The sequence below is a fragment of the Aquarana catesbeiana genome, linkage group LG13 (genome assembly GCF_042186555.1).
Source record: "Aquarana catesbeiana isolate 2022-GZ linkage group LG13, ASM4218655v1, whole genome shotgun sequence".
Taxonomy (NCBI): domain Eukaryota; kingdom Metazoa; phylum Chordata; class Amphibia; order Anura; family Ranidae; genus Aquarana; species Aquarana catesbeiana.
This window is the reverse complement of record NC_133336.1, coordinates 106975858-107003799: the sequence shown is the minus strand read 5'-3', so window position 1 is coordinate 107003799 and position 27942 is coordinate 106975858. Positions and strand designations below refer to the sequence as shown.

Genomic DNA, 27942 nt, shown 5'->3' with positions numbered 1-27942 from the left:
ATATTAACCATAAACTGAGGCTCCGGCACACCCAGCCTACAGCACCTGGTATTTCCAGGTGGTCTCTCATCTGGGTACTAACCAGGCCCGACCCTGCTTAGCCTCCAAGATTAGACGAGATCGGGCACTATCAGGGTGATGTGGCCGTAGGCTTTGGAGTCAGACACATTGGGATTATAGAGCTAGAACCCTTTGTTCCAAGCCGATAGGATACTGTTTTGCAGCAGTCTCGAAAGAAACTAAGCATAAGGAACGGCCTCGAATGAAGCCACCATCTTTCCCAACAACCTCATGCAAAGTTGAATAGAAGAAATTCATCTTGCTTCGACCACCTAAATCAGTTCCTTTATGGCGCTGATCTTTGCCTGGGGCAAGAATACCCTTTTCTGGGTGTACCTATGATCAGACCCAAGTATTTTAGCCTTCATGATTTTAAAGAAGATTTCTCCTAGGTTGAGAATCCGACCTAGATATTCTAGGTAGTTGAATGTGGTGACCATACTTTGGTCTAAGTGGGCTGTCGACTGGTCTATCGAGAACAGATCGACTAGGTAAACCATGATTGTTATACCTTGGGCCCTTAATCTGGCTAGAAGGGGGGCCAGAACCTTTGTAAACACTCAACGTGCAGTAGCTGGACCGGAAAGCAGAGCTACACACTGAAAATGAAGATTTTCCACCTTAAAAAGTAGATATTACTAGTGAGCGAGGAAATAGACATATGGAGGTATGCATCTTTGATGTCGATTGACACCAGAAGTTCTCCTCCCTGTAGGATGGAGATAACTGATTTGGATTGGCGCCATACGAAAAAAAAGAGTGGTTATATTCAGGAATTGAATTTAGATTTTTAAGATCCAGCATGTCCATTCGGATATTAGTGAAATTATACATTTTCTGAAAAACAGGGGTACTGGAAAATAAAATGGTGGTAAATATGATCGTTTATGTAATTTAATCTTAGCATAACGGTTTATTAAATGCATATTTTCAGTAAAATTCATTGAATTAAAATTAATTTAGTTCACACAAACGCAATATATTACACATTGAAAAAAAAAAAAATGTAAAAAAAAAAAAAAAAAAAAAGACGACGAGTAAATAGACAACCAACATGTCAAGCCTTAAAATTGTGTGCACAGGTAAAACCGCAGCAAACTTGTCCATAGGCGACACTTTAAAAGCCTTTACAAGTCATTCGTTTAGGGCTCATTCGCACTATATGCAGTTACCTACATTTTTTTCCATGAGGCAACTGCAATGTCACACAGAAAACAATAGTTTTCAGTGGGGGGGTATTTAATAAAACTGGAGCACACAGAATCTGGCAAATATGTGCATAGTAACCAATCAGCTTCTAGGTTATATTTTTAAAGCTTAACTGAATAAGCTGAAGTTAGAAGCCGATTGGTTACTATGCACAGATATACCAGATTCTGTGTGCTCCAGTTTTAGTACCTCTCCCACTGTGTGTCATGTTCAGACAAGAACGCAGTGTTTCACTGCGTTTGCGTTTCAGAGCTGTGCAATATTATGCAACATGTGTGCCTAATATCAAACCGCTCTGCATGGCCCACATGTCACCACACAACAAGAGCAGCACACCGTGCTGCTGTGCAGTGACATAAAGTGTCACTTTGTACACTTCATATAAATTCCTGTAAAAAGAAAAAAAAAAGGGGGGGGGGGGGGGGGGTTGTGTGAAGTGATAACACTCACAGCTCTGCAGCCCTGAATGCTGTACAGGCAGCAGTGGTTTGGGCTGCATGGTAATGTGAATGGGCCCTTAGGGGTTGATTTACTAAAACTGGAGAGTGCAGTGCAAAATCTTGTGCAACTGCATAGAAACCAGCTTTCAGGTTATTGTCAAAGCTTAACTGAACAAGCTGATGTTTTTTAATTGGGAAAAGCAACTTTTATTGATTATAAATGCACAGGTTTACAATACACACACGACAATTGTACTTTTCAGGAATTAACATAACACAATGCACAAATAGGCTTCATCCTTCTAATACATACTAACAGTTGTAAACTTTGTTAGTAAACCTTCTGGTGGAGTTTCCAGATAAATCTTGGTTCACTATAGTTTATATCTGCAGATCTGCTTTTCCCCTTTATTTCACAGTCTTACCATAACAGTTATAGTAAATTAAGAAGATCTATCGTCCTCTATGTACATGTCTCTCCTCTTCTAGCCATCTGTCCCATACCTTTGAAAATTTTTGTGGGCATCCTCTATGTAAGTATATCAGTTTTTTGTACGGTAGGGTATTGTTTACGTCCCTTTTCCAGCTCGATAATGTTGGAGTTATGGTTTGCATCCAGGTTCGAGCTACAACTTTCCTGGCCAAAAATAAAGTTTCATGTAAGAAAGAGGCGTGGAATTTATCTATGTTTGTGTCTGGTAAGAGGCTCAAAATACATAGTTTAGGGTCCAGTACAACTGGAGAGCCCATTGTATCATGCAGGAATTTAATCACTTGTTCCCAATACACTTGCAAAGTGGGGCAGTTCCATATCAGATGATAAAATGTTCCTAGCCCTCCACTACATAAAGGACAGGATGGACTTTGTGAGGGTTGGAATCTGGCCAGTCTTTTGGGTGTCAGGTAGGCTTGGTGGATAATATATAGCTGTGTTAATCTGTCCGAGAGTCTAGGCGATGTTATTTTGACATTTTCTAATATTTCGTCCCAATCTGTATCACTAATATCACCCACGTCTTTTTCCCATTTTATTTTAGCCCTCTGAATAACATTCATTATCCTAGGTATACGTATAGTGTAATACAAATTTGAGATCAATTTTTGAGGTTCAGGCCCCAGAATTATATCTAGAACCTGAGGGCGGTCCAGAGCACTGGCATTGTTCCTAAATTGAGATCGCAAGGCGTGGCGGAGCTGCAAGTATCTAAACATCATGTGCTACGGAACAGAGTATTCGTCTCTGAGGGATTGAAATGATTTGGGCCGCGCGTCAGTCATAACCTGGTGAAGATATAAAATTCCATATCTGACCCAGATTTCCGAGTCTGGCACATTTTGAAGTTCTGGCAGGTGGTCGTTAAACCTCAAGGGGGTGTGGGAATGTATGTGTCCCATCTGGAGCTTTTTTAGAGTTATGTCCCATATTTTTTGATGGCGAGTTAGCAAACCTACATTGAATCTGGGAAGTCTTTTAAGCATCTGTCCGCCTCTAAAAATAGCTGGTAAGGGAGACACCATCGTATTCCTTGTATTTTCGCATACCAGTACTCTGTATCGCTGCATTTCAGTGTTGTTGAAATAATACATATGAGACAATTGTGCTGCTATGTAATATTCTTGTAAATCTGGAAGAGCAGTACCCCCCATAGATGTCAGATTTTTGAGAATATTCCAGGCCAGTTTATGTCTTCCGTGTCCCAAAACAAATGAATTAAGGATGGCCTCCATCTTTTTAAATATCTTGAGGGGGATATATAGGGGTGCATGCCAAACCATATACAGGATCTTGGGTAATAAAATCATCTTGATAATATTTATTCGTCCCATTACCCCTAGAGGCAGTCTGGACCATGCTTGCGTTTTGGCTTTTATCATGGAAAACAGTGGTTATACATTATTATTAATATAGTCCTTTAGCTCCCTGGTGACTAAGATCCCTAGATATTTAATGGTGTTAACTCTAGTTAGGGGTAGCTCTAGATATGTGGGGGGCGGGGGGAAGTGATCTATGGGGAGTATTTGGGATTTATCCCAGTTTATGCGCAGCCCTGAGAAGGTCCCCATCCTTTCAATAATCTGCAACGCCGCCTGGAGTGATGGGCCCTGGTCTGCCAGGTATAGAATGGTGTCATCCGCATATAAGCCTATTTTTTCTGTATATGTGCCAATGCGTAAACCCTCTATCTCTGGCGCCGCCCGTATGGCAATGGCCAATGGCTCGGCCGCTAGGGCATAAAGGAGGGGGGAGAGAGGGCATCCTTGCCTCGTGCCCCTTTCAAGGGGGAACTGCTCTGATAACCAGCCGTTCACGAATACCCTTGCTTTTGGTGATTGGTACAAAATCTGAACCCACTTGATAAAGTTCGGTCCAAATCCAAATTCCCGTAGACACTCCCATAAGTACGGCCATTCTACCGAGTCGAAGGCCTTGGCTGTATCCAAGGCCACTATCACTCTAGTCCTTTTATTGTTATGTTGAGCTTGAAGATTCATAAATAGTCTCCTGACATTCATGGCCGTATTTTTCCCTGGCATAAAGCCAGTCTGATCAGGGTGTATCAATAAGAGGATGACCTTATTCAGTCGAGCCGCGAGTATTTTGGCCAGTATTTTAATATCCACTTGGATAAGGGATATGGGGCGATAGGATTCGGGATAGTGGGGGTCTTTGCCTGTTTTTGGCAGAACTATTATCTGTGCTTCCTGCATAGAATGGGGGAGTGATCCATTATTAAAGATATTTTGGTATAATTGTTCAAGTTTTGGGATAAGAATCTCTGAAAAGGTGGTATAGAACTCCAGAGGTAGGCCATCTGAACCAGGCGCTTTGGATTTAGCAAGTTGTGACATTGCCTCCAAAATATCGTCTTGTGTAATAGGGGCTTCAAGCAGTTTTACTTGTTCTGAGTTGAGTTTCGGAAATTGAATATTACTCAAATAATTTTGAATGTCATGTTGGGAATAAGTGCATTGCGATTTATACAGGTCTCCGTAAAACAATCGAAATTGGGCCGCAACCTGGGGGGGGGGGGGGGTCAGTGATAATATCCCCCTGGGGGGTATTCAAAGATACCACCACCGGGGGTTTGTCATTTAAGTGCACTAGATACGCCAGCAGCTTTCCTGCTTGTTCGCCATATTCAAACACACGCTGCTTTCAAAAGAACACTTGCTGTCTAGCTTTCTCTATATGTATCTGCGTCACTAATCTATTTTGTAGCTTTACCCTTTGGAGGTTTTCTAGACTGGGGTCTGAAGCGTACGCCGCCTCTAGCTCCTGCAATTTGTCAGTTGTAGATTGTAATATACATTTGGCAGATTGTTTGAATCTATTTAATTTAGACGATAGTATCCTGCGGGCCTGGTTTTTAAATGCGTCCCACTCTATATCAGTGTTATCTGTAAAACGCGTATTCTTTAACATATATTGCATTTCTTTAGTAATCCCCTCCAGGTTCGGCAACACCGTTAGCCAAAATGGATTCAATCTCCATACCTGAGGGGGGGCTGAGTTCAATAAAGAGACCGTTATCCAGCATGGAGAATGATCCGACAGGGCCCTGGGGGCGATTCCTGAGCCCGTGACCTTGGGTTACAGGGTATTAGATACAAATATAAAATCAATGCGTGACATCGTATGGTGACTTACAGAATGGCACGTATATGCTCTTACAGATGGGTTGTGCCACCTCCATACATTAGTCAGGGCAAACTCTAGTATACGGCTCAGTCTAGTGTGTTGTGATGGTGTACCAGGTGCCCCGTCACCCATCGGTCTATCTAACGCTGGGTTCATGGGCATGTTAAAATCCCCCATCCACACCGCCGGGATTGTTGGGAATCTGGCCATATATGCTAATCCTTTCATGACTACGTCAGATGTGAATGGGGGGGGGGACATAACTCGCCAGCACCAAAAGCGGACTACCTCCCATCAATGCATTAAGGAATAGATATCTTCCCTGCCGGTCCGACTCCAGCTCAACCAACTCAAACGGGGCATTTTTTGCAATAATTATCGAAACTCCCCTAGATTGATTTGTGTGTATGCTGTGATACAACCAGCCAACCCATGGTCTTTTTAAAGCTGTCTGTAAATGACCTGTAACATGGGTTTCTACCAGGGCTATAACACCAGCTTTTTGGGATTTAAGGAATGCGAGGGCAGCGGTTCTCTTAACTTTGTCCCGCAAGCCTCGCACGTTCCACGTTACAAATTTAACAGTTGTCATGTGTTTTCTAAAGTCATTTCAGTGCGGTCGGACCAACAGGGTGAGATCAGGACAATACACATTTCACAATTGCCACATTTTTTCCCCAGCACACAAAATTTCTTTCTCTGGTTGTATGCTACTCGTATACCCGTGCATATTAAATATTTAACTATGATACATTTCCCATAACTGTAACCCGAACATTTAACACACCCTTTCCCACCCAGCAGGACACCTCCCCAACTTGGTGTGAGCATGTGATCCCAAACTTTCAACATGGTATTTAACGTCCAGTAGAGGGGTCTAGCTGGAGGCACAAGTCTTGTAATATACGCTGAGTCTGATACATGTTGAATTACCATTCTTTAAGGAGCGAACAATTCACTGTCAATTGTGAAGTAGGTTGTGCAGAAGGGAGGTGCAAACAACACAGAGCTCCCTGTATGTGAGCTCCCCGCAACTCTTGCATATAACTGTTACAGAATATAACCAGGTTTTAAACCCAAAACTTTCCAATGTGAGATACTCTACCATCCATGTGTTCTCTCTAGCAGGCCATTGAGTTCCATCAGGGTGTGGAGAACCGACAGAGTGCAGTGCATAACACAGATGCTAACCTGCACATAACCTGCATTCTCTGCAAAGATGCCCATAGTCCGGGAGTGTAATAGCAAGGATTTCATATCAGTCCCAATAGATCTCACTGGGGCATGTGTCCAGGTATTGGTTCTCCCCTGTGTCCCTTGCGCTATAGCAGGAGATTATACCAGATAACTTTGCTCTATGGGAGAATTATTTCCTCGGATGTTTTTTAGAGAGAAGGAAAAGGTGGAAAGTCCCAACTAAATGAGAAGTGTACTCACAGTCTTTTGTGGTTGTTATACTGGTCGTCCTCACTGATCCAGCCACGCCGCAGCCGCGGCCGGGTCTTCAAAGAACTGTGCACGTCCGTCCTCCTCCACCCGTAGTCTAGCAGGAAAAAGCATTGCATACTTGAGGTGTTGTGCTCTCATGCGGCGTTTAATTTCTTGAAATTGTGATCGTTTCCTCTGCACCTCATTGGAGAAATCTGGGAATGCCGCGATCTGGTTGTTTCCTAGCTGAATGTTCCCTTTCTCCCTGGTTAGGCGTAGAACTTTATCCCTGTCACGAAAATTCAAGAATTTTGCAACAAAGGTGCGGGGAGGCGCTCCAGGCGGCGGGGGTCTCACTGGAATGCGGTGAGCCCTCTCCACCGCAAACATCATGGAGAACGCTTCCCTCCTAAAACTTTTAATGAGGAGATTTTCCAAAAATGTAGCCGGGTCTGTACCTTCTTCTTTCTCCGGGATACCAATGAACCGAAGGTTACACCTCCTTAGGCGATTTTCCAGGTCGTCTTGGTGTGAGTGCAATTGCTGAATCTGTCTTTGCATATCCTCAGCAGCATGCCTCAGTGGATGGAGGATGTCCTCCACAGTTCCTATTCGGTTCTCCATCTCCTTGACTCTATCCTTTACTTTCGAGAGGTCTTGTCTCAGCAAGGAGATGTCGATTTTAACCTCGTCGATTTTAGCTGTTAGGGTGCCCTGTAAAGCCACTGTGGCATCTAAAACTTTAGCTGTACCAGATGCATGGGGGTCAGAGTCCGAGCACGTGTCGGCGCCATCTTTGGGCAGTTGCTCCTGACGGCGGTACTGTGCCAGTTTATCGATTGACCCGGTCGCCCTCTTTGGCGGGGACATGTTCTCAGTATCCCTGGTATGCTGGGGAATATATATGGAGGCTTTCCGTCCTCTAGAATCGGCACAGGATATCTTTCAGGAGTGATATTGCAGGGAGCTCGCTCTACAAGCGTCCTACTCCATAGCTTGCCAGGCCACGCCCCCAAGCTGATGTTAGAAGCAGATCGGCTACCATGCACAGCTGCACCAGATTATGTTTTCTTAAAGTGGGGTTCCACCCAAAAAACCAAAAATACCTGAAAAATTCTAAAAAAAAAAAAAAATTTGGATTTTTTTTTTTTACTTACCTCTAAATGCCTGTTGCTAGGTGGTCCCTCGTAGTCTGCCTCTTCCTTTGCCTGGGCTGGTGACATCACTTCCCCCTCGGCACAGGAAGGGCTCGGCTCTACTCCCTCTCTCCTGTCAATCATCTGGGACCCATTACAGGTCCCAGGTGATTGAGCGGCCAATCACGGCGCGCAGCACCGCTCGCGCATGCGCAGTGGGTGCCAGGCTGTGAAGCCACAGCCTGGCGCCCACAGTTGAAATGCTGGCGCCGACGAGCGGAGGGGGGGGGGGGGGACGAGCGGGGCTTCGATCCCCCACATCGCTGGACCCAGGGACAGGTAAGTGTCCAATTAAAAGACAGCAGCTGCAGTATTTGTAGCTGCTGACTTTTAATTTTTTTTTTTTTTAATGGAGCCCCTGGGTGGAACTCCTCTTTAAGTTCTAGTAAATAAACCCTTTAGTGTTAACAATGAAGGACCTTAGAATTATTGCTCGTACTCTGGTATGCATGCAGATATGCAACACGTAACACAATCATCATTTTCGTAAGTAGCTGCACTCAATGCATGCATTTACATATGTGTAGGTACGTGGGAAAATGTTTTTAAAAAATTTTGTTGGTGTTTTTTTAGCACAGCAGCGAACTAATTAAGCAACACATGTCACTTCCAGGTTCTTTTACCAGAGGGAGGGATGAGCAAACAGGTGTTCGCTGAGCCCCCTCCACTCTACCCAGCGACATCCCCACAGTGCCTGTCCTAGGCCAACAGGTGGGACAGCAGACCCCAGACTACATGGCAGGAGGTTGCTTGTTCCTGGGTCTGTGGAAACACACACTCATTCTTTAGTGTGTGTAAATGCCACCGCTGCTGCTGATGTAAGCCTTACCTGGGTGGCAGCAAAAGGGTTAAAGGGATAGAACATGAGAAAATGTGCAAGTATTGTACATTTGTTTTTTTTCAAAATGTTTTCTTTTTTTTACTTTGTTGTGAAAAAAACTCTTTAAAAGCTGGCCACACAAACACACACCCCATGTCATCCAGTTCAGCCCGTAGTCTAATTTTATTTCCTCTAAAAGTTGGGAGTTACCTGTTGTTTGAATTGACGTGAGCACAGATAAGAACTTCTGTATAAGCTTCCGCAGAAATATTCTTTCCTGCTTGGCCCTGCAGAGATCAAGAGAAATAGGACATTGAAGTCAATACACAAATAGAAACAAAAAGGACTCTGGAAGCTCAAGTCACTTTTTACTAATCTTATACTATTGTTAAAAGGTAATCACAAAATTCTATGCTATAGGAAGAGTATTCATTTAGAATTATTTAAATCTTGACAGGGTTACAAAACACTGAACTATTTTCAGGTTTTGTAAATTTTTATATATTACATACATCTCTTGTGCCTTTGGGTCCATCTTCTCATCATTCTTCTTAATGAGGTTCCAGAACTTTCTAAGCTTTTGGGTCTTTTTTAGTTCCTGCTCCAGACGAGCCTAGAATTTAGATGTCAGTGGTCAATAAAACATTGCAATAACTTCATGGACAGGTTTTCATCCATATGTAAACATTCCATGTTGAAATACATACAAGTTCACTAACATCCCCTGCCACTATCAAACTATTTTTATATAAATGACCAAAGGTATGAATGCTTACTGGCTGCAGACAGGACCACATGGGCAGTGATATGAGCTGCTGGATTTGTTCACGAATTAGGTCAACCTCCTGCAAAGGAATAGGACATCTCAATATATTCTGGTCTGAAAACTTAAGAGCAGAGATCTTAAAGGAAAACCATTTGAAGTAAACACATCAGGATTATTTAAAGTTCAATTCTTATAGAGTAGTAGATCATGTATCAATAATATTGGCAGCATTTAATCCTTCTAGTTTACTCTGTGGGTATAGACTAGTAAAACATAGGAATAAAAAGGATAAGATCTTCGTTATGTAAAAAATAATACATTCACATTTTTTTTCCCCAGGTAAAAAAAATGTGCATTTATTATCTTTTAAAAACAGAAGTCTGGAAAGCATTGCACCCACGGGCAGCAGATCATGGGTGTAATGTCAGACTCCTGCACACACTGCCTATAGTTTTGTTGCCCATATCTGTGTACAGGCTGTCATTTCAGGGCTGTAGACAATGTGAATGAACTACAGGCATGCTAATAAGCACGCCTGCAGTTCATTTAAACTACAAGTACTTCTGCGGTAGTGGGTAACAGTACTTATAGTTCATTTATTCACAGGTAATTGTGAATGAATGACGTGGCTGTGTGGACAGAGCCACGCACAGCTGTGCTACTTTTCAAAAGTGACAGCTGCTGCCAGGAGAGGAAAATCTGCCTTGTTAGGATACAACCTGTTGCAGTGTTGGGGTGACTGAACTGTTATTGCTTTGCAAATGCATAGAAATAAAATCTAGGCAGATGAGGTGTTTGTTTCAATGTACACAAATATTTGAGCTTGGTAGATCAGATATCAGTAAGTATTTCTTCTGCTACTATACTGGCTATGCTAGTTTGAATATCACCAAAGCAATGTCTGAAATGTGGTTTATGGGGTGTACTTCCTATGTAGTACTATGAATTAATAACAACAATAATAATGTAACTAAATCTACCATAATCTGTTATATATATATATATATATCTCTCTATATATATATATATCTCTCTATCTATCTAATATATATCTCTATATATATATATCTCTATATATATCTCTCTCTCTATATATATATATATATATATATATATATATATATATATATATATCTCTATCTATCTCTCTCTATATATATATATATATATATATATATATATATATATATATATATATATATATAAAAGATATATATAGAGATATATATATATATCTCTATCTCTATCTCTCTCTATATCTATATAGTGGGAACGGAAAATATTCAGACCCCCTTAAATTTTTCACTCTTTGTTATATTGCAGCCATTTGATAAAATCATTTAAGTTCATTTTTTTCCTCATTAATGTACACACAGCTCCCCATATTGACAGAAAAACACAGAATTGTTGCCATTTTTGCAGATTTATTAAAAAAGAAAAATTGAAATATCACATGGTCCTAAGTATTCAGACCCTTTGCTCAGTATTTAGTAGAAGCACCCTTTTGATCTAATACAGCCATGAGTCTTTTTGGGAAAGATGCAACAAGTTTTTCACACCTAGATTTGGGGATCCTCTGCCATTCCTCCTTGCAGATCCTCTCCAGTTCTGTCAGGTTGGATGGTAAACGTTGGTGGACAGACATTTTTAGGTCTCCCCAGAGATGCTCAAGTGGGTTTAAGTCAGGGCTCTGGCTGGGCCATTCAAGAACAGTCACAGCATTGTTGTGAAGCCATTCATTCGTTATTTTAGCTGTGTGCATAGGGTCATTGTCTTGTTGGAAGATAAACCTTCGGCCCAGCCTGAGGTCCTGAGCACTCTGGAGAAGGTTTTCATCCAGGATATCCCTGTACTTGGCCTTACTCATCTTTCCCTCGATTGCAACCAGTCGTCCTGTCCCTGCAGCTGAAAAACACCCGCACAGCATGATGCTGCCACCACCATGCTTCACTGTTGGGACTGTATTGGACAGATGATGAGCAGTGCCTGGTTTTCTCCACACATACCGCTTAGAATTAAGGACAAAAAGTTCTATCTTGGTCTCATCAGACCAGAGAATCTTATTTCTCACCACCTTGGAGTCCTTCGGGTGTTTTTTTTAGCAAACTCCATGCAGGCTTTCATGTGTCTTGCACTGAGGAGAGGCTTCCGTCGGGCCACTCTACCATAAAGCCCTGACTGGTGGAGGGCTGCAGTGATGGTTGACTTTCTACAACTTTCTCCCATCTCCCGAATGCATCTCTGGAGCTCAGCCACAGTGATCTTTGGGTTCTTCTTTACCTCTCTCACCAAGGCTCTTCTCCCCCGATAGCTCAGTTTGGCCGGACGGCCAGCTCTAGGAAGGGTTCTGGTCATCTCAAACATCTTCCATTTAAGGATTATGGAGGCCACTGTGCTTGTAGAAACCTTAAGTGCAGCAGAAATTGTTTTTGTAACCTTGGCCAGATCTATGCCTTGCCACAATTCTGTCCCTGAGCTCTTCAGGCAGTTCCTTTGACCTCATGATTCTCATTTGCTCTGACATGCACTGTGAGCTGTAAGGTCTTATACAGACAGTTGTGTGGGTTTCCTAAAGTCCAATCAGTATAATAAAACACGGCTGGACTCAAGTGAAGGTGTAGAACCATCTCAAGAATGATCAGCAGAAATGGACAGCACCTGAGTTAAATACATGAGTGTCACAGCAAAGGGTCTGAATACTTAGGACCATGTGATAATTCAGTTTTTCTTTTTTAATAAATCTGCAAAAATGTCAACAATTCTGTGTTTTTCTGTCAATATGGGGTGTTGTGTGTACATTAATGAGGAAAAAAATTAACTTAAATGCTTTTAGCAAATGGCTGCAATATAACAAAGAGTGAAAAATGTAAGTGGGTCTGAATACTTTCCGTCCCCACTGTATATGTATTATATACACACACACATACATACACAAAAAAACTATACTGTATATATAATCTTTAACAGTAGACTAAACATATGTAACTCAATATAATGTATAGACAGTTACTAGGCTGTTGAAGCAGTGATCCAGAAAAAGGAGGAGAATTGTACGCTCTTGTAATGTGTAATCACTTTTTGATTCTTCTGCCACTGATGCCTCCATTATACGCTTGAAGAAGAAGGGGAAATGTTCTGGCTTCTTCTTGAAAGTCTGAAAATTGTAGAAAAGGATTGCAGAAATTTCAACATCCACCATAGTTTTCTCTCAAAGAAACAAACTGAATCAAAACATGTTACTTTTTGACTTTTTAACTTGCAGCTCAAAATCATTTAGAAGGGGCAATCAATCTGTCATGTTTAAAAAGCAGTTGCCTATCTCTTAGGACAAAATTGGGCCATAGGGCATCAACTATTTGTAATTTTATAGACAGGCCTTAAAAAATTTGAGCTAGGTCTAATCAAGTCACTTTTTAAAGTTGGATTTATTTAAATTTTCTTAATTGGCTGTGTTGTAGTTAGCTAGCAAGGTGAGAACTAGCTCCCCTGAAAGTTGTCCAGTCCAAAGGAGCTCTGCCCTCGCCTTGGTCACATCACAAGAAACCACTGCAGATCCTGCTTGCTGTTCCACTACTTTGATCCCTGACTTCTGGCTTGGCTGACTATCCATTCCGGTTACTGAACTTTGGCTACATTTTGACGAAGTTTGTTCTTTCTACTTTTATTATTAAACAAGTGTGATTTAACTGTACTTCTGTCTCGGTCTGATTTCATTGTTTCTGACAGCAAGACATGCAACTTCTGTCATGTCTTAGTAACAGAAGTACTAGCCCTTCTCCATTCTATTGAAAAATATAAAATAGAGCTGGGCTTTAACCACTTCCCACCCACCAGTCGTCATATGACGTCCTTGACGTTGTGCCAGTATCTATGAATGATGCCTGCAGCTACAGGCATCATTCAGATATCGGCTTTTTTCAGCCGGCAATTCCCTACACCATAAGAATGATCATAGCTGCTGTTCCCCCGCTTGATCGTTCTTACTGGCGGCGAGAGGGGATGTCCCCCCTCCCACCGCCCTCCTGTGCTTCTACCGACTCACCGCTTCCATTGGTGAGTGGGAGACAGGATCTGCCGGCCCCGGATGTTTACCATAGAGATTTCCGGCGGACCAGATGGTCGCCAGAGTCTCTATGATCATTCGGAAAAAGAAAAAAACAAGTTCGAGAAATTGTTGCGCAAATACTGTGCGAGATAAAAAGTTGCAACAACTGCCATTGTATTCTCTAGGGTCTTTGCTAAAAAAAAAAAAAAATATATATATGTTTGGGGGTTCTATGTAATTTTCTAGCAAAAAAAAAAATGATGAGTTTTACATGTAGGAGAGAAATGTCAGAATTGGCCTGAGTGGCAAGTGGTTAAAGCAACCCTTTCACTAAAACCTCAGGCAAAAATAAACATGCTACCTGTACAAAATATAGCAAATACTCACTGTACCTCTCCAGCTGTCAATGCTGCTATGATGAAAAGGAACCGCCAACTGAGGTCTCATCAGAAACCAACACTTCTCAGTGTGTTGATCTTCTGTGTCACTTCTGCACTCACCGATTCCGCCCAATGACCCCTACATTTCCACAGGACACATGTATGTACTGATGTAGAGGTTGGTGGGAGGAACAAATGAGCACACAGTGGGACGCTCCCAGAATCAGCAATTCCCCTTCATCACAGCAGTATAAGAGGCTGCAGAGATAAGTATTTACCATCTTCACTACAGGGAACATGCATCTCCTCTTGGATTTTAGGGACAGGGTTTCTTTAAGATAAATAGCACAGACGGGCTGACATAACTATACCCATACAGTATTTCATCCTCTGCTGATTTTGTACGTTTGCCCACTGACAAAAAAGACTTAGTTAGAAATACCGTCACCGGTAAGTCTAAGAGCCTTTCAGGACAACCTTGGAGAGCGCAGCTCCGCCCATTTTAAAAGAAACACATGCAGCCTTTAAATCCCTCCTCTTCCACCATGGCTTCAGTTATTGTGTGGTCTCTGACATACTGTAAAACAAAGCACAGCAAACCACAAACAGCCATGATAGACACTTAAAACCACTTTGAAGATAAAGGGGAAGGAAGTAGCAGTTGTCCTGAAAAGCTCTTAGAAATATCGTCACCTTTAGGTCTAAGTCTTTCTCAAATCGCCTTTCAGGACAACCTTGGAGAGGATAACAAAGAAACTTATCCAAGGGTGGGACTACTGCCTGCAGTACCTTCCTGCCGAAGGCTTGATCTGCGGTACAGACAGTAAGTCCAACCTATAATGTCGGAAAAATCACGAGTAGTTAGACCAGGTGGCCGCCTTGCAAATTTATTGTGTGGTGTAGCACCGGCCCTTTCGGCCCAGGAAACTGCAGTTGATCTCATAGAATGAGCAGCAATACCTGAGGGGGGTATTTCTCCCTTAGCTTTGTAGGCCTCCGTGATTGCCGATCTAAGCCATCTGCCACCCAGTGTGCTTTTGGAAGCTTTCTCCCCTTTACATGAGCCTATGAATATCATGAAGAGAGCATTTGACTTTCTGAATTCTTTGGTGACTGTTAGAAAGTGTAGCAGGCATCTCCTCACATCCAATGTGTGGAAAGCTTCTCCTGGATTGGCAGGAGCTGAGGAGAAAGTGGGCAAGACTATTTCCTGTGAACGATGAAAGGTTGAAGAACCCTTTAGGTAGGAAAGCTGTATCTGTTTGAAGGATCACCCGGTCTGAAAAAACTTTTAGAAAAGGGTTCTGTGACTGCCAGGGCCTGAAGCTCGCTGACTTTTCTTGCCGACGTGATGGCTACCAGAAAACAATTTTAAGAATTAAGTTTTGTAAGGATGTTTCCTGTAAGGGTTCAAACGGAGCTCCCGTGAGACCCTGTAAAACAATAGACAAATTCCAACTGAGGAAAACTTTAAGGGCTACCGGCCTATTTTGTGCAAGTGCCTTAAAAAATCTTGAAACTAAGACTTCGCTGGATAGAGACTTCTCAAAAAAAAAAAAAAAAAAAAAAGGAGCCAACCACCTGGGTTTTCAGGGTGCTGGCTGCCAGCCCCTTCTCCATTCTGTCATGGAGAAATTCTAAGACTGACACTAAACTTTTGACCTGAAGGCCCTTAGAGGTGCACCAGGAATTGAACTTTTTCCAAACTTTCAGGTATATGACCCGAGTTACCTCCTTTCTACTGGCAAGTAGGGTCTTCACTAATTTATCGGACAGTCCCTTGGATTTCAGGAGCTCTTCTTCAGAAACCAAGCAGTTAGATGTAGCCGATCTGCTTCCGGATGGTACACAGACCCCTGCGCTAGCAGGTCCTTTCTGGGTGGCAGCTTCCATGGAGGTTCAGCAGCCAGGTTTAGTTGTGTCCTTAACCAGGGTCTTTTTGACCAGAAGGGAGTGACCAGGATCAGGTTGGTATTTTCCTCCCTGAATTTCCTTAGAACCAGTGGTATCAGAGGAAAGGGGTGAAAGGCGTAGCACAGCTGGTAATGCCACGGATGGGCGAAAGCATCTATGCCCACTGCCTGGTCTTCTCGGTGGAGTGAGAAGAACCTCTGTACTTTTGAGTTCTGCTGGCTTGCGAACAGATCTATTTGGAGGTTGCCCCCCAAGCTTCGGAGATGGTCAAAAACGCTTCTTGGTTCAGACTCCTCTCCTTCTGCTTAGTAGTTCTGCTAACAGATTCTGGGATCCCTTCAGATGGACTGCTGATAATGAGGCCACATTCTGTTCTGCCCAGACACGTAGCTGACTGGCCAGTTCTAGGAGTCCTCTGCTCCTGGTTACTCCCTGTTTCAATAAATAAGCTACTGCAGTTGTATCGTCTGAGAGAACCTGAACGTGTTGTCCCTTTACCACTTGTTGGAAAGCTAGGAGACCGAGAAAAATGGCCTTCAGTTCCCTTCAGTTTGAGGACTTTCGGACTTCCGCATTGGACCAGCCCCCCCCCCCGGGAGGTTTGGCCATCCAGGTGGGCTCCCCAGCCCCAAGAAGTTGCATCTGTTAGACTCTTGTCTAGGGGAAAGACCCTTTGCTAGGTTGGTTGGCTTCCTCCACCACCAGAGTGCCCATTTTACGTTTGAGGTAAGTTTGATCTGTTTTTCTAGCGACTCCTGGTGCGACCATCTTTGTAAGATATTCATCTGGAGGGGTCTGGAATGTATTCTGGCCCACTGAATAGCTGGGATAGATGCCGTGAGAAGGCTAAGACTGCCATGGCTGATCGGACTGAAACTGAGAGATTGGTTTGAATCTGTCTCGCCGCAGATTGGATTTTCTCCATCTTCTCCTATGGCAGAAAAACTTTTTGAGGCACCGAGTTGACCATATAGCCCAGGAACTTCATCTCCTGTGTGGGTTCTAGATTTGATTTTTCCAAATTCAAGAGCCACCCCAAGTGAGACACTTGGAGATTTGTCAAGACTTGTTCTTTGGAGTCCGCGAAAAACAACAGGTCATCCAGATATGGGATGACTGAAATCCCTCTTGGCTTCAGAGGTTCCACAGCTTTCGCCATTATCTTTGTAAAGATTCTGGGGGAGGATGAAAGTCCGAACTGTAGAGCTCTGAATTGGAGATGCCAGACTCAAGTTCCCAGGTCGAGGGGCAGACGGAGAAGGCATTGGGAAGCCTGAGTTATCAGGATGTGCAAATAAGCGTCCCTTAGATCTAGGGATGCCATGAAACAATTGGGAGTCAGCAATTTCGTGATTGAATGGATCGTGTCCATCCTGAAATGTTTGTAGCGGATCGATCGGTTCAGGGTCTTTAAGTTCAGAATCAACCGATACTTCCCTGAAGGATTTTTCACCAGGAAGATGTGGGAATAGAAGCCTTGGCCTTTCTGATGTTTTGGGATCTGGATAATCACTTCCTGTTGAATTAGATCCTGCAGCAGGCTCATTATTGTGGAAGCTTTTTCTTGATCCCTTGGAAGGGCCATAACGTAAAATCTGCTCGGGGGGGCTCTGAAAACTCCAGCCTGTATCACTGGGAGATGGTGTTTTTCACGAACAGGCTTGAAGTTATGTTCCACTGTAGGTGAAAGGCAGACAAATCTTCTCCCTACTGGGGGTTAGATTGTCATTTGTTTTTAGGGGGCTGGTCTGGGGAGATCTGAAGAGAACTCCTCCTCTTCCCTTACCCCTTTGGGAGACCCAGCGGTTCTTGTGGTCTTGATCTCTACTTTTGTGGGTCTGTTGAACAGCGTGAAAATTATTTTTGATCGGTTGTTTCTTCTTGGAAGGGAAAGCCTTTTTCTTGTCGGCTGTCCTGTCCAGGACTGTTTCAAGGTCTGGATCAAAAAGAAGATCACCCGAAAAAGGTAGGCCACATAGCTTAATCTTGGAAGCTGTGTTACCAGACAAAGTTTTTAGCCAGACAGCATGTCTGTCTGAATTCACCAGCGCTGACGACCTTGCTGACCTCTTAACTGATTCGGCAGATGCATCAGCCATGTACTTTACTGCCTTCAGTATCAAAGGAAAGGACTTCAAAAGATCTTTCTGCGACGTACCTGCCTCTACGTAGCTTTTCAGCTTCTCTACCCAGCATTCTATATTCCTTGCGACAACCGTGGAGGCCATAGCGGATTTGAGGCTGGCCGATGTGGAATGCCACGCTTTTTTCAGGAGGGAGTCTGCTCTTTTTATCCATCGCATCCTTCAGCACCCCATGTCCTCGTATGCTAGGTCTGTGCGACGGGAAACCTGCGTGGTTTCTTATTCCATACCTCTGGCTCCTTATCTTCGAAGGGAAACTTTCTCCTAAGGGTCTTGGAAAAGAATGGGCTTCTCTCCGGGTCCTTTCATTCTTTCATTACAGTATCCGAGAGGATTCTATGGACTGGGAACACTCTATGTTTGATGTCATCTAGTCCTTTTATCGTGAACCAACAGCTGCACCTTTTCCTCCTGAATTTCGAGGGTAGTGTAGATCGCTCTCAGTAGGTTGTCCACTTCCTCCAAAGATAGCTTGTACCTAGAGTCTCAGCTATCATCTTCCTCTTCGTCTGAACCCCTGAGGGAGGGAAGAGTACTTGCCCCCTCATCTCCTGAATCCATGACCTCCACTGGCCTAGAGGTGGATGCCCTCGGGCTGGATGGTGGCTGCTGGGACTCAACCTGGTCTGCCAGGCTCTGTACCAGCATGGATTTGACTGAACTCAACAAGTTCTCAAGTTCTCCAACTGAAGAGAACAAGTCCTTGTATTGTTGGGACATTTCCACTTCAACTGAGTCCTTAATACAGGACCTGCACATTGCCTTCTGTCATGAATCTCTGATTGAGTTCTTGCAGGAAAGGCATTTCCTCTGACTTGGTGAGTTTGAATGCTTGGATTTTCCTAAAGCTTTTTCCTGCAATGAGAAAAATAAAATTCACCTAAGGGCCCCTAACACAACTTTTCCAACCCTTGTTGGACAGTTATGCCCCGTACACACGGTCGGATTTTCCGACGGAAAATGTGCGATAGGACCTTGTTGTCGGAAATTCCGACCGTGTGTAGGCTCCATCACACATTTTCCATCGGATTTTCCGACACACAAAGTTTGTGAGCAGGATATAAAATTTTCCGACAACAAAATCCGTTGTCGGAAATTCCGATCGTGTGTACACAAATCCGACGGACAAAGTGCCACGCATGCTCAGAATAAATAAAGAGATGAAAGCTATTGGCCACTGCCCCGTTTATAGTCCCGACGTATATGTTTTACGTCACCGCGTTCAGAATGATCGGATTTTCCGACAACTTTGTGTGACCGTGTGTAGGCAAGACAAGTTTGAGCCAACATCCATCGGAAAAAATCCATGGATTTTGTTGTCGGAATGTCCGAACAAAGTCCGACCGTGTGTATGGGGCAGTAGACCACAACCAGACAGAAGGAAAACCGTGCCCTGATCAGTGCAATCCCTCAGCAAGTCCAAACTGCAGGGTCCAAGTGAAGTAACCTCCGACCATGCAGCCACAGGCTCCCTGCAGGGAGGACCCCAACCAAACAACCACAAGATAAGCCCATATGGACAAGAATAAAAGGTACCACTGTACCCCTCTTACCTGGGCCTGAGTGGTGCCTGGGGTGCCTGCTTCCGCCGTAGCTGTCAGCCTCTCCTCCATCTCAGCACAGAACGCAGCAGGGGTACTGAGAAAACCATCCATTTAATTACCCGGGCCCCGCGTCATCAATGGGGGCCGGAACCGGAAGTGTGGGTTGACAGACCCGCCCCCTGGTCTCTGGGTTTCAGGCGCTTGGAACCACTTGCGCCACGCCCAGGATCCCCCCCCCCCCCCCCGGAAGCCGCGTCACCGGACATGACGTCACCCGCCGGCCAGGACCCGGAACTGACATGCAGGACATGCCGCTTACAAGCAGCGTCACCCACCCGGCCACCAGGGCCATGCCGACGGACCCCGGGCACATAGACGCCAACGCCTCCTGTGGGCCCTTGCATCCCCTGAGCTGGAGAGACCGGGGACTCCGTAACACCCCCCGCCCGTACTAGAGGGGGGGTGCTGGGATGGTCGCTGCACACAAATCACAAAGGTGATTTGGAGAGAGCGCAGCTCCCTGGTTCCAGCATGCGCTTCCATCATGGCAGAAGAAACACAATAACTGAAGCCATGGTGGAAGAGGAGGGATTTAAAGGCTGTATGCGTTTCCTGGAAAATGGGCGGAGCTGCGCTCTCCAGAGGCTGTCCTAAAGGGGATTTGCGAAAAATGATTTGTCTATAAATTTTAATGGTAGATTTATTTTAACAGCGAGAGACAGAACATAAATATTCAGAAAAACGCATTTCAAAAAAGTTATACATTTGTTTGAATTTTAATGAGTGAAAGAAGTATTTGATCGCCTATCAATCAGCAAGATTTCTGGCTCCCAAGTGTCTTCTATACAGGTAGTGAGCTGAGATTAGGAGCATAAAAGATACCTGTCCAGAGAAGCAACCAGATTCCAATCTCTCCACCATGGCCAAGACCAAAGAGCTGTCCAAGGATGTCAGAAACAAGATTGTAGACCTACACAAGGCTGGAATGAGCTACAAGACCATTGCAAAGCAGCTTTGTGAACGTCATGTTTAGGGTTGAATACACCTACAAAAGAATGCTCAGAATGCAGACTTGCTGCGTTCTGGGCATTAGTCTTTGAGCGCATATCGTCCTGAAGGTTAGCACCACTCGGTACAGCATCTCACTCCATCCAGCCACAGCAGCTTTCAGCTTGTCATAGCATTTGATGCTTGAACAGTAAACGCAAATATAATCCAGGTCCATCACTGCTGTGACCTCGGGGATTCATTTTGGAAGGGAGTATTTTTTTATTTAGAGTAGTAATCTATTGATGCAGGCAGACGATGGACAGAGATGAAACAGCTCTACCTAAGCCATCATGATCAGAAGAAGTAATGTGACTTCACTCTCATTCTGATGTAAACACAATGCAGCGCTGTGTAGAAAGATCGCAAACCCAGGAGCTGAATCGATCACTGACAGCTGGTAGTTCCAGCGCTAATGCCAATGGGGGACACAAAAACCACTGCAACCAGGTGCCATTTCAAAAGGGAGCTAGAGCAGCTCTGGGACGAAAAGCTGATTAATCTATAAAAAATAACCTAAGTCATCAACAATACTAGCGAATATACATTGTTCCGATACTTATTGCCATTCATCTTTCAAACTGCCTGGCCTACTCTGGTGTTAATGATCCTCAAACTATAAAAGTCCTGAAAGTAGAAATATGAAGTTCTTACCTCCCAAGCAGGAACGTTTTCACGGAACTTTTCATTCACCATACAGCAAATAGACATCACGTAGGCTTTACTAGACACTTCTGCCGAGTAATTCACCCACAAGTAGTTCTCAAGATACTGGCTATATCAAATAAGAAAAAAATGCATTTAATATGGCTTACAACACACATCCAGACTAGGGATGGGCCCTGGCTTGTTCCATCTGCCTGATCCCACCAGGAAGCCGACATTGCACACCGCTAATCATAGGCAGTGAGAAATTTCCTGATTTGTGCAGCTGCAGATCGGGAAATGTCTCACTGCCTGTGATTAGCGCTGTGCAATATGGGCTTCCTGGCGGGATCTGGCATGTGGGAGTTCGAACACGCCTGAGCCTAATCCAGACACAGTTTGATGCAAGCCCTAACATCATGACAGTGGGCCAAAGCTTTACAGACACAAAAAATGCTTAAATAACTAGTATACAGTGTTTCAGCTGCTGGTTGCTACACGGCACATCTCGGATAAATCGCTTTTTATATGTTAGTCAAGTGTAAATGCATCACTCCTTAATCTTGAAAAAGCAGATACATTCCTAAAGAGAACCTTTCCTTAGAGAAACATGGAGGCTGCCATTGTCAACTTCTCTAGGAGTTTGTGGCCCGGCTGGAACAATGACCTTCTGGCTTCACCGCTTTTTTTCACTGACCCAGACCAAGTATGAAAATAAGGACTTCAACCTTTTAGGCAACATTTCCAATTTGCATACATGTTCCAGATTTGGAACTCAACATATTGCAGCCAGAAGATCAGTCTACAAATTAGGTACTAGTAGTACTTTCAGACACAGAATATTAATGGCAGCCCCATTAATTTTCTCAGGAAATGTCTTCTTTAGATTGATATTTAGGGCTCATTCACACCACATGTGGTGGAACTGCATTGGGCAGATATTCCAACACAGTCCCTCCACATGACAAAGCAAAATGCCATGTCTCCCTATCTGCCCAGTTCACACCATTGCATTGTGATGTGCAGTGAATAAAAGTAGTGCGTGCAGTACTTTCTCAGCACAGCATGAGGCAGTTCACCAATATGCTCCATACAGCCGGCAATAGAGCTATAGGAGACGACTGTGTGACAGTTGTAATGCAGCGGCTGGTCTGAAAAGTGTTTTCCAAATAAACATTTAACCACTTTGCCTCTCACATCTGTTCACCCCTTATGGACCAGAGCAATTTTTACAATTCTGCTGTGGACCTGTTTGTTCGGCGATAACTTTGTCTTTACTTAACTACTTTCCGCTCAGGCCACTGTAAAATGACGGCCAAGCAAGAACCCTATTTTTTCTGGGTGGATGTTATATGATGTCCTCCCCAAAATGGGCCACGCTCCAGCGTGATCTGTGAGCTGCTATATGCACCAGACACAGTGGATGACTGATCAATGTACTGGCCTGGTAACATGTGATCACTGTGACCAATCACAGCAGGTCATATGACATTTGTAAACAATGAATGGCTCCAATTAATGGCATCCATTGTGCACAATTGTGTTGCTAGCTCTGATTGGCCATGTCTGGTCACAGTGATCAAATGGTACAATTACAGCCTATCTGTACCATGTGATTAGCTGTGACCAATCAACAGTACAATACACACTTTCATTCAGTAAAATTAACTGCTATAAACAATCAGCATCTAAAAAATAGAAATAAATCCTGATTACTTCCCCAGAGTGGTACAGTGTTACTACGTTAACACTGTATTGCTCTGGTCACAGTATGTAAAAAAAAAAAAAAAAAAAGAAAAAAGTTTTGTACATACTGTCACCATTCAGTGTCTCTGATCACCGCCACACCAGTGATATGGTGACGCTGTACTGCCCTGGTGACAGCAAATAAAAAAAAAATTAATTTCTTTAATGTAGCCTAAATACACGAAGAAAGATTATTTATTTGCAAAGCAGAAAATGAAGAGAAACGCGTTTTTTTGGCCTTTTTTTTCGCTTATTTAGCAAAAATAAATAAAACCTGGTGGTGGTTAAATACCACCAAAAGAAAGCTCTATTTGTGTGAAAGAAATGATGAAAAGTTCTTATGGGTACAGTGTTACATGACCACGCAATTGTCATTCAAAGTGCGATAACGCTGAAAGCTAAAAATTGGCCTGGGCAGGAAGGGGGTAAAAGTGTCCATTATTGAAGTGGTCAAGATAACAAGGAAATACATGTATTGTACTTTTAAGGATAAACAAGGCTTTCTTTTCGTGACATTGTCTTGCAACAATTCGTTTTTTTGCAATCCTTTAGACAGTAAAACAAACTAAACAAAATGCACTTTTCCTTTTTAAAAATAATGTTAGTTTAAAAATAAATAAATAGTGTTAGGCCCCTTTCACATGATAAGCCTGCTCGGATCTGTCTGTCCATTTTTCAGGCGGATCCGAGTGGGCCACCCATTGACTTCTATGGGCAGGCGGATGTCAGCGGAGATGTGTCCGCTAACACCCGCCTGCCATCCAATCCGCTAAAAAACAGATGTATGGCGATACGCTCGCCATCCGTCTGGCAGATCAGATGATATCTGATGAAAACGGACATACTGTCCGTTTTCATCCGATCTCCCATAGAGATCACGGGGCTCTGACAGGTCCCTCCCTGTTCAATGAGCAGGGACGGACCCGTCATCTGCCGGCTCAGCGGAGATCAACAGTGCAACCGATCGGCACGCGATTTCCGGCCATGCTGAGCGGATCCGCCTCATGTGGAAGGAGCCTTACTGCAGATTAAAAGTCACATTTTATTCTGTAATTTGTTTTGGTTAATTGGTTACCGACTGCCTCACGCCTTTTTACGGGACAGAATGGCACCCCTGCGCGAAACCCCGTATGGTCATGGGGTTCCCTTTAAGACCCGCCAGAGGGCGTGCGCGCGTCCACTGCACAGCGGGGGGATCTGATGTGCATGGCTGGCGGTTGCGATCGCGTGCACGAGAGTCAGCACTGTTGTCAGGGGAGAGGAGACATGTCGTTTGTTCCTACTAAGCAGGAACAACGATATGTCTCCTCCCCTAGTCAGTCCTATCCCCATACAGATAGAACACACCGAAGGAACACACATTTAACCCCTTGATTGCCCCCTAGTGTTAACCCTTTCCCTACCAGTGACATTTATACAGTAATCAGTGCATATTTATAAATGTGCATAAATGTCAATGGTCCCAAAAATGTGTCAAAAGTGTTCGATCTGTCCGTCGCAATACCGCTAAAAATCATAGATCACCGCCATTACTAATAAAAAAAAAAAAAAAAAGCCATAAATCTTTCCCATAGTTTGTAGATGCTATAACTTTTGCGCAAACCAATCAATATACGTTTATAGCGATTTTTTTTTTTTTTTTACCAAAAAAATATGTAGAAGAAGAATACATGCCTCCCTTAGTGGTATAGTATCTGATCGGATCAATATCTGATCCGATCAGATCTATACTGGCGTCCCCAGCAGTTTAGGGTTCCCAAAAACACAGTGTTAGCGGGATCAGCCCAGATACCCGCTAGCACCTGCGTTTTGCCCCTCCGCCCAGCCCACCCAAGTGCAGTATCGATCGATCACTGTCACTTACAAAACACTAAACGCATAACTGCAGCGTTCGCAGAGTCAGGCCTGATCCCTACGATCGCTAACAGTTTTTTTGGTAGCATTTTGGTGAACTGGCAAGCAAGCACCAGGCAGCGTCAGGTTAGCGCCAGTAGCGCTAACACCCACGCACGCACCGTACACCTCCCTTAGTGGTATAGTATCTGATCGGATCAATATCTGATCCGATCAGATCTATACTAGCGTCCCCAGCAGTTTAGGGTTCCCAAAAACGCAGTGTTAGCGGGATCAGCCCAGATACCTGCTAGCACCTGCGTTGTGCCCCTCCGCCCGGCCCAGCCCAGCCCACCCAAGTGCAGTATCGATCGATCACTGTCACTTACAAGGCACTAAACGCATAACTGCAGCGTTCGCAGAGTCAGGCCTGATCCCTGCGATCGCTAACAGTTTTTTTGGTAGCATTTTGGTGAACTAGCAAGCACCGGCCCCAGGCAGCGTCAGGTTAGCGCCAGTACCACTAACACCCACGCACGCAGCATACGCCTCCTTTAGTGGTATAGTATCTGATCGGATCAATATCTGATCCGATCAGATCTATACTAGCGTCCCCAGCAGTTTAGGGTTCCCAAAAACGCAGTGTTAGCGGGATCAGCCCAGATACCTGCTAGCACCTGCGTTTTGCCCCTCCGCCCGGCCCAGTCCAGCCCACCCAAGTGCAGTATCGATCGATCACTGACACTTACAAAACACTAAACGCATAACTGCAGCGTTCGCAGAGTCAGACCTGATCCCTGCGATCGCTAACAGTTTTTTTGGAAGCTTTTTATTGAACTGGCAAGCACCAGCGGCCTAGTACACCCCGGTCGTAGTCAAACCAGCGCTGCAGTAACACTTGGTGACGTGGCGAGTCCCATAAGTGCAGTTCAAGCTGGTGAGGTGGCAAGCACAAGTAGTGTCCCGCTGCCACCAAAAAGACAAACACAGGCCCGTCGTGCCCATAGTGCCCTTCCTGCTGCATTCGCCAATCCTAATTGGGAACCCACCGCTTCTGCAGCACCCGTACTTCCCCCATTCACATCCCCAACCAAATGCAGTCGGCTGCATGAGAGGCATTTTTATGTGCTCCCGAGTACCCCTACCCAACGAACCCCCCCAAAAAAGATGTTGTGTCTGCAGCAAACGCGGATATAGGCGTGACACCCGCTATTATTGTCCCTCCTGTCCTGACAATCCTGGTCTTTGCATTGGTGAATGTTTTGAACGCTACCATACACTAGTTGAGTATTAGCGTAGGGTACAGCATTGCACAGACTAGGCACACTTTCACAGGGTCTCCCAAGATGCCATCGCATTTTGAGAGACCCGAACCTGGAACCGGTTACCGTTATAAAAGTTAGTTACAAAAAAAGTGTAAAAAAAAAAAATATATATATATAAAATAAAAAAAAAATAGTTGTCGTTTTATTGTTCTCTCTCTCTATTCTCTCTCTCTATTGTTCTGCTCTTTTTTTACTGTATTCTATTCTGCAGTGTTTTATTGTTATTGTTATTGTTATTATGTTTTATCATGTTTGTTTTTCAGGTATGTAATTATTTATACTTTACTGTTTACTGTGCTTTATTGTTAACCATTTTTTTGTCTTCAGGTACGCCATTCACAACTTTGAGTGGTTATACCAGAATGATGCCTGCAGGTTTAGGTATCATCTTGGTATCATTCTTTTCAGCCAGCGGTCGGCTTTCATGTAAAAGCAATCCTAGTGGCTAATTAGCCTCTAGACTGCCTTTACAAGCCGTGGGAGGGAATGCACCCCCCCCACCGTCTTCCGTGTTTTTCTCTGGCTCTCCTGTCTCAACAGGGAACCTGAGAATGCAGCCGGTGATTCAGCCAGCTGACCATAGAGCTGATCAGAGACAAGAGTGGCTCCAAACATCTCTATGGCCTAAGAAACCGGAAGCTACGAGCATTTTATGACTTAGATTTCGCCGGATGTAAATAGCGCCATTGGGAAATTGGGGAAGCATTTTATCACACCGATCTTGGTGTGGTCAGATGCTTTGAAGGCAGAGGAGAGATCTAGGGTCTAATAGACCCCAATTTTTTCAAAAAAGAGTACCTGTCACTACCTATTGCTATCATAGGGGATATTTACATTCCCCGAGATAACAATAAAAATGATTTAAAAAAAAAAAAAATGAAAGGAACAGTTTAAAAATAAGATAAAAAAGCAAAAAAATAATAAAGAAAAAAAAAAAAAAAAAAAAAAAAGCACCCCTGTCGCCCCCTGCTCTTGCGCTAAGGCGAACGCAAGCGGCGGTCTGTCGTCAAACGTAAACAGCAATTGCACCATGCATGTGAGGTATCGCCGCGAAGGTCAGATCGAGGGCAGTAATTTTTGCAGTAGACCTCCTCTGCAAATCTAAAGTGGTAACCTGTAAAGGCTTTTAAAAATGTATTTATTTTGTTGCCACTGCACGTTTGTGCGCAATTGTAAAGCATGTCATGTTTGGTATCCATGTACTCGGTCTAAGATCATCTTTTTTATTTCATCAAACATTTGGGCAATATAGTGTGTTTTAGTGCATTAAAATTTAAAAAAGTGTGTTTTTTCCCCAAAAAATGCGTTTGAAAAATCGCTGCGCAAATACTGTGTGAAAAAAAAAATGAAACACCCACCATTTTAATCTGTAGGGCATTTGCTTTAAAAAAATATATAATGTTTGGGGGTTCAAAGTAATTTTCTTGCAAAAAAAAAAAACTTTTTCATGTAAAAAATAAGTGTCAGAAAGGGCTTTGTCTTCAAGTGGTTAGAAGAGTGGGTGATGTGTGACATAAGCTTCTAAATGTTGTGCATAAAATGCCAGGACAGTTCAAAACCCCCCCCAAATGACCCCATTTTGGAAAGTAGACACCCCAAGCTATTTGCTGAGAGGCATGTCGAGTCCATGGAATATTTTATATTGCGACACAAGTTGCGGGAAAGAGACAAATTTTTTTTTTTTTTTTTTTTTTTTTGCACAAAGTTGTCACTAAATGATATATTGCTCAAACATGCCATGGGAATATGTGAAATTACAC

At 43.7% G+C, this 27942-nt stretch overlaps 1 protein-coding gene and 1 pseudogene across 1 annotated transcript in view; both read right to left on the bottom strand.

Annotated features, from left to right (window-relative positions):
• AQR (aquarius intron-binding spliceosomal factor) overlaps positions 1–27942 on the bottom strand; it is a 214182-nt gene that overhangs the window by 165165 nt on the left and 21075 nt on the right. Inside the window, exons 5-9 of the mRNA XM_073609694.1 lie at positions 21288–21408; positions 12570–12713; positions 9570–9638; positions 9306–9406; positions 9004–9080 (exon numbers count right to left, since the gene is read on the bottom strand). Of these exons, the coding sequence (XP_073465795.1) occupies positions 9004–9080; positions 9306–9406; positions 9570–9638; positions 12570–12713; positions 21288–21408 (512 nt within the window). The remainder of the gene's footprint in view (positions 1–9003; positions 9081–9305; positions 9407–9569; positions 9639–12569; positions 12714–21287; positions 21409–27942) is intronic.
• LOC141120655 (5S ribosomal RNA) lies at positions 34–152 on the bottom strand (annotated as a pseudogene).